General features: G+C 32.7%; 1 protein-coding gene across 1 annotated transcript in view; it reads left to right on the top strand.

Moving 5' to 3' along the window:
- The window catches only part of LOC132555666 (myb-binding protein 1A-like), a 37,996-nt gene that overhangs the window by 7,108 nt on the left and 17,132 nt on the right, over nt 1-13,756 (top strand). The window contains exons 10-20 of the mRNA XM_060220018.1: nt 263-364; nt 573-710; nt 3,070-3,140; nt 4,215-4,398; nt 5,990-6,086; nt 6,589-6,656; nt 7,479-7,535; nt 8,565-8,630; nt 9,455-9,568; nt 10,377-10,446; nt 13,490-13,638. Coding sequence (XP_060076001.1) covers nt 263-364; nt 573-710; nt 3,070-3,140; nt 4,215-4,398; nt 5,990-6,086; nt 6,589-6,656; nt 7,479-7,535; nt 8,565-8,630; nt 9,455-9,568; nt 10,377-10,446; nt 13,490-13,638 — 1,116 coding nt within the window. The remainder of the gene's footprint in view (nt 1-262; nt 365-572; nt 711-3,069; nt 3,141-4,214; nt 4,399-5,989; nt 6,087-6,588; nt 6,657-7,478; nt 7,536-8,564; nt 8,631-9,454; nt 9,569-10,376; nt 10,447-13,489; nt 13,639-13,756) is intronic.

Genomic DNA, 13,756 nt, shown 5'->3' with positions numbered 1-13,756 from the left:
AACACTAGATTGTTTGAGCCAAGGGAGGTAATAGCTGCTAAAATTAAAGCTACAGGTTGTGAGAGCAAGGAGCAAGATTACATTTCGAGATGGTAATATTTATTTTCAATGGATCCAGATAATTTGTCGGACATTCTGTACTCAATCATTTTTATTTTGATGCAACTATTTTCTAACTTTCTCTGTAATTTTCAAAAGATTTTCTAATAATTTTACAAAAAACAAACTACCTCCATGTTTCATTTTGTTTTCTTTTTGACAGGTTGAATCTGTTTGCTGCCCATCAGTCTTACCATTACTGGTTCGACATCTAGACAAGAAATCTAACAAGGATAACCCTCTTCATGCTATGGCGAGGCAGGCGGTGAGTTATGTAATTGAAGTGTCTTGGTCCACACTATTGTTAATCACACCTTGAGGTTGTACTCCTGTGTTGTTCACTCTGACCTTGAACTTCAATCGTTGTGGAAACTCTTGCCTCATTAATGAATATTATCATTTGTCCTGACTGATCTTATTGTTAACAATTTATAAAAAAGCAATCACACCTATAAAAAAATGTTATTTTGTAGATGGACAGTTTGGTGACCTTTCTCCAAAAATGTGAGAATGGTAAAATTCAACATGCAATGCTGACCAAACTGTTTGATCTGAAAGGGGAGAGACTGTGCACAGAGATGAACCGAGTGATTGACAGGATCACACTTCATGTAAGTCAGTATGGGATCTAGACCCTATCCTACTGGTGACTGGTTATGTACCTAATTACATTGAGATCTAGACCCTATCCTACTGGTGACTGGTTATATACCTAATTACATTGAGATCTAGACCCTATCCTACTGGTGACTGGTTATATACCTAATTACATTGAGATCTAGACCCTATCGTACTGATGTCTGGTTATATACCTAATTACATTGAGATCTAGACCCTATCCTACTGGTGACTGGTTATATACACATTAGATCTACATCGTACTGGTGACTGGTTATATACCTAATTACATTGGGATCTAGACCCTATCCTACTGGTGACTGGTTATATACCTAATTACATTGAGATCTACATCCTACTGGTGACTGGTTATATACCTAATCACATTGGGATCTAGACCCTATCCTACTGGTGACTGGTTATATACCTAATCACATTGAGATCTAGACCCTATCCTACTGGTGACTGGTTATATACCTAATCACATTGAGATCTAGACCCTATCCTACTGGTGACTGGTTATATACCTAATTACATTGAGATCTAGACCCTATCGTACTGATGACTGGTTATATACCTAATTACATTGAAATCTAGACCCTATCCTACTGGTGACTGGTTATATACCTAATTACATTGGGATCTAGACCCTATCCTACTGGTGACTGGTTATATACCTAATCACATTGAGATCTAGACCCTATCCTACTGGTGACTGGTTATATACCTAATTACATTGAGATCTAGACCCTATCATACTGGTGACTGGTTATATACCTAATTACATTGAGATCTGGACCCTATCCTATTGGTGACTGGTTATATACCTAATTACATTGAGATCTAGACCCTATCCTACTGGTGACTGGTTATATACCTAATTACATTGAGATCTAGACCCTATCCTACTGGTGACTGGTTATATACCTGTCTAGACCTTATATTACTTGAGACTTGTGAAAAACTCAGTAAGACAAAACATCTTAAACACATTCAGTCAAACTGTGATATATTGATATTGGAGGAACTGTTTAGAAAACTTTGAAACACGGAGAATTTGTGTTATACCTGTTGATGGTACATCATTTCAGGAGACTGAATCACAAACTTTGATTTAACTGTGGCATTCTTGCTATGGCGTTACACAAGTATTTGCTATACCACTGTAACTGTGATACATTGAAAATGTACAATGCAAACTCAAATTATGGATGACATTTAAAGGCTATAAGATTAACGGATATGTTTTGTCCTGGTAATTACCCATATTTATTCTTTTCCAAATTTTGTTTCAAAATGTGGGAGGCCCCAATCATTTGTCATTTACTCTTGAATAAGATAAAGTAAGTTGTATATTATTATTCCTAAGACATCTGACAGAAACTCTCAATTTAAAGGGGCTATTTAGTCAAACAACGTTTTTTCTATTCAGCTGGAAATGAAAATATATGTGTCCAGACTAACAAATCTGTACATAATAGTTTTCTCCTACGTAGCCAATGTCCAGTGTGGTCAGTTTAAAATCTGGGGAAGCCCCCGCAAAAAATAGCGATAATGAAAGAAATTGCGTGGTAAACCTTTGTGAAACATATAAAAGTTACTGAAGTTCATGGTGAATTGTTATTTGATGGTTTAAATCTGCCAAACACGGTCTGACATACACAAAATATCACCAGCGATGATGACTTATCACTTACCAACAGTCTAGCCTCTAGGAGAGTCTTCACAACTTCTTCATTAATTTGGAAAAAGTTTTCTTTCTTGAACTTGTCCCACCCCTCATACTGCTCTTCTATTGTTATTTGAGGGTGAGCTTTCTGCCACTGGCCTTTTCTACATTTTGTGTGCGATGATGTGCCCCGTTTGCCACAAACACGCTTCGGCTGGGAAGCCATTTTTGTTAAGTTTTTTCAGACGCGTTTGCGCATGCTCACAGTTCAAAGTGTGCATAGGCGGCTTGCTCATTTGCATTTTATCATGTCTGTACAGACAATTAGGGTTTCCCATATCATTAATCAAAAAACCGATGGAAAACACGCGCTTGTATCAATATGTCAGCGAGGATAGTTCATAAGGATTATAGAACTGCATTTTTACGGATGAATTTGTAACTAGAAAAAAGATAGACAAACTTGACTAAATAGCCCCTTTAAGATTCAGCATCAGTAGCAAAACTTCTTCTGTTTTCTTGACACATTTGGAGATTTTTTTATTCAAGGTTAGATCATTTAAGAATCATTGCCTCAAAATCATTTTACTTTCTTTTAGTTTACTTTAAAAAGTATCAGTTTTTTTGCATGAGAAAACCAGAACTATTTCACTTGTTAAAATTTGATCATGTTTGTTTTCCAGTTAACATCAGAAGGTGCTGAATGTTACGGAAACTTTTTAATGAAATATTTTGCTGACGCCATTGAGAAAAGGTATGCCTTTATTGTAGTGATTTCACATTCCCTACAATGTTAATAATATTTCCTCTATCTCTATGAAAGGAAAGGGTCATTGACTGAAAATTCTGTGCTCAACAGCTATAGTTCTATTACCAACATGAATACAAAAATGTATGTAAAGTTAAAGTATATTTACCCTTTACTAAACAATAGAGCAAGGGACTAACTTTGAACATAGATGTTTTGGTGTTTTGGTGGTTATCGTATTTTTCAATTTTCATGCTGAAATATTACACTAAAATACAATTGGGCCAATTGTAGTCCTTTATTTGTGTTTTTATACAGAAATTATCACAGATGTGTAAATCAATCCTTGTCAGTGGTCAACTAGTGACGACTTAAGACTGTACTGAGTTCAGTTTGTTAACACTACTATCAAACTCAAAATTCTGTAGACGTTGCTATGTCATTAGATTAATACTGTTATAGTGCCATTCAGGATATCTCATTACCAGCACAGTATAACACTCATATCTAATGATCTGTGTCTTACTAAAAACTGAATAGACCCTGAAATATCAATGCAGGCCCTATGGGCCATTTGTTTGTTTTTTATGAAATAAGTCATTCTTTGTTTAATGTTCTGTGTTATATTGAATCCATGAAATATTTAAAGCACCAAAGGGACTGTGAACTGGTTTTCTGGTACTTACTTAGTAAATTATGTGTGAACTTCTGATGTACAATAATACTGGCAAAGCCAAGGTTGAAATAATACAAAATATCAGCCCAAGAGTGATAAAAATTGAACCTAATCCCATTAAAGGGCCATAGATTAATAATTCTGCATATCAGTTTCATGATAATAATTTCTGAATTCTACAATCCAGTCGAATTACTTTCCTTTTGAATTATAAGTTGTAATTTGATTGACATCATTTTGATTGCAACATGCCATTAAAAGATACTGATCGGTTTGGATGACACAGAAAAGTTCGGTCCAAATTAACGTATACGACTACCATCCCTTATAAGTGGAGAGATAAAAAACAGAATATTGATGAGCTTACATAGACATGTGAAAGATTTTTCTGTGTTTGTTTACAGGGACAATCAGGAAGACATATGGTCACAGAAGGTGATACTTCGTTTGAAGGATATCGTTTCTGAAGTGCGTAATCTAGTAACATTGAAGAGCAATTGTACTGATCATGATCGGCAGTTACATTTGTTACAGTTCCTGGCAGTTCACTCATTCTGGGTTGTCAGTAAACCTACCAAGATTGTACATGTAAGTGATCATCTACTGGCCGTAATCAGTCACATAATGGTGGTCTTCCACCCTAATATAGCACAATAGTCATTGAAAACTGGTCTTAATTAGTCACAAAGTCATTAAAGCTCAATTCATAGTATTTGAGCAACAGATTCTGTTCCATATATGTAACAGAGGTCACAGCGTTTTTTGTACTGATTCTGATATTAGTCTGTTTGGGATCAAATCCAGGACCTGTGTTTACTGAAACAAAGATTTGTTGGATGAAAGTTTGCATGTTAAAGATTAACACCCTGTTATATCACTCATTCTAACTTCTTGTTAAATTTAATGGGATTAGTGCTTTGTAGGGAATACACAGCAGGGTAAAAGTCGTTATCATTCATTATATGGGAAATGTTTTGATCACTGGAAGGTCAAGTTTTTTCCACTTTAAACAACAACAACTAAATTAAACTAAATAAAAAACTCTCAAAGGAAACATTGAAGTTTTTTTTCCTTATGTAGTATGGTATATGCCATGTTACATATCATTGTAGTATGTTATATGCCATGTTACATATCATTGTAGTATGGTATATATCATGTTACATATCATTGTAGTATGGTATATATCATGTTACATATCATTGTAGTATGGTATATGTCATGTTACATATCATTGTAGTATGGTATATGTCATGTTACATATCATTGTAGTATGGTATATGTCATGTTACATATCATTGTAGTATGGTATATATCATGTTACATATCATTGTAGTATGTTATATGTCATGTTACATATCATTGTAGTATGGTATATATCATGTTACATATCATTGTAGTATGTTATATGTCATGTTGCATATCATTGTAGTATGGTATATGTCATGTTACATATCATTGTAGTATGTTATATGTCATGTTACATATCATTGTAGTATGTTATATGTCATGTTACATATCATTGTAGTATGTTATATGTCATGTTACATATCATTGTAGTATGTTATATGTCATGTTACATATCATTGTAGTATGTTATATGTCATGTTGCATATCATTGTAGTATGGTATATGTCATGTTGCATATCATTGTAGTATGGTATATGTCATGTTACATATCATTGTAGTATGTTATATGTCATGTTACATATCATTGTAGTATGTTATATGTCATGTTACATATCATTGTAGTATGTTATATATCATGTTGCATATCATTGTAGTATGTTATATATCATGTTACATATCATTGTAGTATGTTATATGTCATGTTACATATCATTGTAGTATGTTATATGTCATGTTACATATCATTGTAGTATGGTATATGTCATGTTACATATCATTGTAGTATGTTATATGTCATGTTACATATCATTGTAGTATGTTATATGTCATGTTACATATCATTGTAGTATGTTATATGTCATGTTACATATCATTGTAGTATGTTATATATCATGTTGCATATCATTGTAGTATGTTATATATCATGTTACATATCATTGTAGTATGGTATATATCATTATTATATTTTGTCAGATATATATATTTTCTCTATCATTTGTCTGCTTGTTTATACAATTAATATCCAGCTCTACCATGTTTAACATTTCAGTGTACGCAGACCAACAGAAGTTTAGATACTCTTACGAGAAAACATATACAGGATAATTTCTTCAAGGCACTGAACAATCTGCTTGTCTACAAAACAGGTAATGTTTTCTGAAGATCTTCTGGTCTACAGTGAACCAAGAGCACATACAGTGTAATGAAAAGACATGTTAATGATGCCAGAATGACATGTACTGACGGCCCCTGTATAGTACATTTTAATGTATGTACATGTAGACTTCATAGTTCATTTGATGGAGGTGAAAGTGCAGTCACTGCACATAAATTTCTAAATGGTTGTAAAAATTGTATTCAAGTATATATATAATTATAAACCAGGATCAACTACATTATACATGTACACAATTAATATTAATTATCACATTAGTAGATATATATTGAATGATGTAACATATAATTATATACGTCTTTGATTACACTGTATGTATGGTCTCTTTGTTACACTATTCAGGTCATAATTTGTTTAAAAAATTCTGTTCTCCCTCCTTTTATTCTATTCCATACATACCAATCAGCAGAAAATCTTTCATATGATAAAATATTTTAAGTTAATTAATTCTGATAGAATTGTTTCTGTTACAGAGAAATCAAAACCATTGTCAGTGATTGCTTATATACACACAGCACAAAGATTGATGGAGTACATGCAGGTGAGTTTTAACAATTTAACACCTGATCTGTAGCAAATAATCAAACAACCAGGAAAAACCGGCATAAACTAAGACAAGTTTGGATTCTAAATTTGAAAACTGAACTAAACTTTATATTGAACAAAATTAGATCTTTATCTGTAGAATTCCAAATATTTACCACTGAATCATTTACGTATAGTAGGCGATACCACATATTGTTAAAGTTTTAGTTCACATAGGGTGGACCATGTAACCTTATCTGTGATATAGTGTCTGTCTGTCCAGCCTGCATCAACTTTTTCCTTTTACTGACTTCTTCTTAAGAACCAAAATGCTTGGAATCATATTTGGCTGGAAGGTTCCTTGGATGAAGCCCAACAAAGCTGGCAAAAAAAATTACCTTGACCCAAAATCAAGTCACAGGGGTTAAATTTGTTAACAAACCTTTTCTTCCCAATATTCAAAATGACAATAATAATTGGCAGGAAGATTACTTCGATGGAACCTGACAAAATTTTGAAAAAAAAAGTGACCTGCAAGGTCACAGGGATCAGGTTTGTACAAACCTTTCAACAATTTCTTTCCAGTATTAATAAAAGATATTTTGTTTATTGGGGTATTTCACGTAATGGTGGTATCAGTCATATTTTGTTTCATTGTACATAATGTCATTCTTACCTATGTTAGGGAATGGGATTCACAGAGAAGGCTTCGGTTAAATGACATGTATTTGACACTGTTTATGGATGGTGTTATTACATTGCCCACCACATTGGCTAACAGAATTGTATTTGTTGTTTGCGGTTTTGCAGTAATTTGTTTTTATCTCTTATATTTCAGACATTGATGGAGACTGACAGTGTTGCTATTTGCCTGGTAACAGAGCAACAAAATAATGTATGTATTCAATGATATAGTTGGAATGTTACCATTTTCCACTCTATTTATCCTGAAATTGTCAGGTACCCTTAATTTTTTTAAATGATAATAAAGGACCTTGGAAAAGTAAAGATGTGATGTAGTTTGTAACTTTTATGAGACTAAACAATACTGTAATCAACTTTACGATCCATCCTGTTTCTGTAAGCTCATCGATTTCTCCAAAGTCTGTAAAACATAGCTTACTTCACTGGTCTTCTATTACAATATTCAGTATTTCAACTCTTTGACTCCAATAAAGTCAAATGACTGAATTTTTCAATTTTTAGCTTGCTCGGTATAAGAAGAGGGAGAACTAATATTGTCACCTGGTGTTAGTGTTGGATGTTAGGTGTTAAGATTTTGGTGAAAGTGATTAGTGCATTATATTTATACCAGGATATTAATGTTTTGTATCAGGTCCATGTAGGGTTTAACATTTCCTTCACAGAAATGGATTTTGGGGAGAAATAGACATAATCTTGGACTTATTTTTGTCTGATAAAATGTTAAGATTTTTGTTCAAGTGTTTAAAGAAATCACTCGTTAATTGTACTCAGGGACTGATATTTGTTCTGGGGTGGGGGGGGGGGGGGTTCCTTTTTAGCTTAACTTAGCTTTCCCAGACAAAGGAATATTTTAGGGGGAAATACTTGTTTTTTGAAATGTTATGGACATCTTTAATATTATATCATTAAACTTTTGTTGACAGGTAACTTGTAAAATCAAATTTATTTATAACGTACATGTATATAGAGGTATAAGTAGACAATAAACAAATTATATCTGTGTCATTTGTTATTGACAAACATTTCCAAATTGAGCTGTGTGTTTTGTCAGAGCTCTGATTATTTCAAATTCAGATATTGTTATCTGTTACTGAAGTTTTATGTCTGTACAGATATTTCATGTGGAGGGTTTTACCTTTAGTTTAGTTAAGCCCACCTGTCTTTTCGTTAGTTTTAATTAGGTATTACATATAACAGTACGTTGTCACCCTCTGTTTAGATGCCTCATGAGTGGGTGTCAGATTGGAACAAGGTCCTGGAAACTATGGAATCTGTTCAAACAAAGGTATGCACTTTCTGTTTTACTGTTTACAAGTATGAAAAATGGAACTGGCTTGAAAAAGCAGAGAGGAGATGAATAGAATAGCATTTCTCCATTTGGGTGACAAAAAGGGGGATTTCAACTCAGGTGGAATGATAATTAGGTTGGCATGCACAAGGCACGACAAGTGTTTTGAAACTGAATAATCTTAACAGATAAAGATGTGTTACCTTTATTTACAGGTATACATGTGTTACCTTTATTTACAGGTATAGATGTATGACCTTTATTTACAGGTATACATGTGTTACCTTTATTTACAGGTATAGATGTATTACCTTTATTTACAGGTATAGATGTGTTACCTTTATTTACAGGTATAGATGTGTTACCTTTATTTACAGGTATACATGTGTTACCTTTATTTACAGGTATAGATGTGTTACCTTTATTTACAGGTATACATGTGTTACCTTTATTTACAGGTATACATGTGTTACCTTTATTTACAGGTATACATGTATTACCTTTATTTACAGGTATAGATGTGTTACCTTTATTTACAGGTATAGATATGTTACCTTTATTTACAGGTATAGATGTATTACCTTCATTGGATGTGTTGTTACTCTGACATAAATTCCAAGTTAGGGACCAGAAATCAGTTACATTGCTAAATGTTATGTCATGCTTTTAAGAGATTGTAAAGTATTACAATGTTGGTGCAGAAAGTCATTTTTACCGCCCAATAATTATGGAAATATTAGTATCAGGGTCCATCTGTATCACTTCTTATTATCAGTGTATATATATGATAATAACTTTAAAATTTTCATATTTGCATCCAGCATATCACTGCCAACTCTGACAAGATGACCACTGGCCATGCTTTCTTATTACTACTGTTCTACAACATCACTCAGTTACTGGTTGACCCTGTTACTGTCTCCAGTCACTTAGAGGTAAGCTTCTGTTCTACAACATCACTCAGTTACTGGTCAGCCCTGTTACTGTCTCCAGTCGTTTAGAGGTAAGCTTCTGTTCTACAACATCACTCAGTTACTGGTCAGCCCTGTTAATGTTTCCAGTCACTTAGAGGTAAGCTTTTGTTCAACAACATCACTCAGTTACTGGTCAGCCCTGTTACTGTCTCCAGTCATTTAGAGGTAAGCTTCTGTTCTACAACATCACCCAGTTACTGGTCAGCCCTGTTATACTGTCTCCGGTCATTTAGAGGTAAACTTCTGTTCTACAACATCACCCAGTTACTGGTCAGCCCTGTTAATGTTTCCAGTCACTTAGAGGTAAGCTTCTGTTCTACAACATCACCCAGTTACTGGTCAGCCCTGTTACTGTCTCCAGTCATTTAGAGGTAAGCTTCTGTTCTACAACATCACCCAGTTACTGGTCAGCCCTGTTATACTGTCTCCGGTCATTTAGAGGTAAACTTCTGTTCTACAACATCACCCAGTTACTGGTCAGCCCTGTTAATGTTTCCAGTCACTTAGAGGTAAGCTTCTGTTCTACAACATCACCCAGTTACTGGTCAGCCCTGTTACAGTCTCCAGTCGTTTAGAGGTAAGCTTCTGTTCTACAACATCACTCAGTTACTGGTCAGCCCTGTTACTGTTTCCAGTCACTTACAGGTAAGCTTCTGTTCTACAATATCATCCAGTTACTGGTCAGCCCTGTTACTGTTTCCAGTCACTTACACTGATACAGCGTGTAGATATCTTAAGTTTATAACAGGAAACATGTTTTATTCTTTAGGATGTCTATGGCTGTCTGAAAAATGCCTTCAAGTCCAAAAGAAAATCTGTTTCTAAGAAGTGTTGTGAAGGTAAGAATTCTTTCCTAATTTTTCGCTTCAAACTCAAAGTTAAAGAATCGTGTCTAGACAAACTACTATTGCTGTAGACATCTCTCTGACTGGCTTTAGGAAATGATTGCAAATTGATGTTTTCAATGTTGACAAGCTAAATCCTGATATTAACATGCTAGATATCTTGACATTCCTATGTCAACAAATGTGTGTTTGTGTTAAAATTATACTGAGATATGTCAACATTATGTGTACTTGTGTTGAAATTATACTTATATATAATGTCAACATAATGCGAACATGTGGCAAAATTCTACTGAGATATGTCAACATTATGTTTACGTTTGTAAAAAACTTAAGCTAAGGTCATGTGTTGATATTCAATATGTCAACATTATGCTTACATCTTAAAATTACACTGAGATATGTCAACATTATGCTTACATCTTAAAATTACACTGAGATATGGCAACATTATGTTTACATGTGTTAAAATTACACTGAGATATGTCAACATAATGTTTACATGTGTTAAAATTACACTGAGATATGTCAACATTATGTTTACATGTGTTATAATTACACTGAGATATGTCAACATTATGCTTACATCTTAAAATTACACTGAGATATGTCAACATTATGTTTACATGTGTTAAAATTACACTGAGATATGTCAACATAATGTTTACATGTGTTAAAATTACACTGAGATATGTCAACATAATGTTTACATGTGTTAAAATTACACTGAGATATGTCAACATTATGTTTACATGTGTTAAAATTACACTGAGATATGGCAACATTATGTTTACATGTGTTATAATTACACTGAGATATGTCAACATTATGCTTACATCTTAAAATTACACTGAGATATGTCAACATTATGTTTACATGTGTTATAATTACACTGAGATATGTCAACATTATGTTTACATGTGTTAAAATTACACTGAGATATGTCAACATTATGCTTACATGTGTTATAATTACACTGAGATATGTCAACATTATGTTTACATGTGTTATAATTACACTGAGATATGTCAACATTATGTTTACATGTGTTAAAATTACACTGAGATATGTCAACATTATGTTTACATGTGTTAAAATTACACTGAGATATGTCAACATTATGTTTACATGTGTTATAATTACACTGAGTGTTATATGTCAACATTATGTTTACATGTGTTAAAATTACACTGAGATATGTCAACATTATGTTTACATGTGTTAAAATTACACTGAGATATGTCAACATTATGTTTACATGTGTTATAATTACACTGAGATATGTCAACATTATGTTTACATGTGTTAAAATTACACTGAGATATGTCAACATTATGTTTACATGTGTTATAATTACACTGAGATATGTCAACATTATGTTTACATGTGTTATAATTACACTGAGATATGTCAACATTATGTTTACATGTGTTAAAATTACACTGAGATATGTCAACATTAGGCTTACATCTTAAAATTACACTGAGATATGTCAACATTATGTTTACATCTTAAAATTACACTGAGATATGTCAACATTATGTTTACATCTTAAAATTACACTGAGATATGTCAACATTATGCTTACATCTTAAAATTACACTGAGATATGTCAACATTATGTTTACATCTTAAAATTACACTGAGATATGTCAACATTATGTTTACATCTTAAAATTACACTGAGATATGTCAACATTATGCTTGCATCTTAAAATTACACTGAGATATGTCAACATTATGTTTATATGTGTTAAAATTACACTGAGATATATCAACATTATGTTTATATGTGTTAAAATTACACTGAGATATATCAACATTATGCTTACATCTTAAAATTACACTGAGATATGTCAACATTATGTTTATATGTGTTATAATTACACTGAGATATATCAACATTATGCTTACATCTTAAAATTACACTGAGATATGTCAACATTATGTTTATATGTGTTAAAATTACACTGAGATATATCAACATTATGCTTACATCTTAAAATTACACTGAGATATGTCAACATTATGTTTACATGTGTTATAATTACACTGAGATATGTCAACATTATGCTTACATCTTAAAATTACACAGAGATATGTCAGCATTATGTTTACATGTGTTATAATTACACTGAGATATGTCAACATTATGCTTACATCTTAAAATTACACTGAGATATGTCAACATTATGTTTACATGTGTTAAAATTACACTGAGATATGTCAACATTATGTTTACATGTCTTATAATTACACTGAGATATGTCAACATTATGCTTACATCTTAAAATTACACTGAGATATGGCAACATTATGCTTACATCTTAAAATTACACTGAGATATGTCAACATAATGTTTACATGTGTTAAAATTACACTGAGATATGTCAACATTATGCTTACATCTTAAAATTACACTGAGATATGTCAACATTATGTTTACATGTGTTAAAATTACACTGAGATATGTCAACATTATGCTTATATGTGTTATAATTACACTGAGATATGTCAACATTATGCTTACATCTTAAAATTACACTGAGATATGTCAACATTAGGCTTACATGTGGTATAATTACACAGAGATATGTCAACATAATGTTTACATGTGTTAAAATTACACTGAGATATGTCAACATTAGGCTTACATGTGTTATAATTACACAGAGATATGTCAACATAATGTTTACATGTGTTAAAATTACACTGAGATATGTCAACATTATGCTTACATCTTAAAATTACACTGAGATATGTCAACATTAGGCTTACATGTGTTATAATTACACAGAGATATGTCAACATAATGTTTACATGTGTTAAAATTACACTGAGATATGTCAACATTAGGCTTACATGTGTTATAATTACACAGAGATATGTCAACATAATGTTTACATGTGTTAAAATTACACTGAGATATATCAACATTATGCTTACATATGCTACTGTTTGTTATGCCTACTTGGGTTGATATGCTTACAAATGTTGACAAACATGGACATTATGTTTACGTATGTTAACATTATAGATGGCGAACCAGAGTGGATAGAAGTGATGACAGAGCTGTTAATCAGCATGATGTCACAGGGGTCAATCCTGGCCAGGACAACTGCTGCGGATGTGTACATGGCTTTGGCTGACCACATCACACCAGACTCTGTCCAGCTGATAATTGATGTGAGTATATTATGATTAAAGTCTCCCATTAACTCCGTGTTAATCTGGATCTTCTTCACAGGAATATAGATACTTTCTATATTAAAAGATCCGATATTCCTTTATTATGGCACCATGT

The sequence above is a fragment of the Ylistrum balloti genome, unplaced genomic scaffold (genome assembly GCF_031769215.1).
Source record: "Ylistrum balloti isolate Yb309-2 unplaced genomic scaffold, AGI_CSIRO_Ybal_v1 Utg370510, whole genome shotgun sequence".
In the NCBI taxonomy this organism is placed as follows: domain Eukaryota; kingdom Metazoa; phylum Mollusca; class Bivalvia; order Pectinida; family Pectinidae; genus Ylistrum; species Ylistrum balloti.
This window is presented reverse-complemented; position numbering and strand designations above follow the sequence as displayed.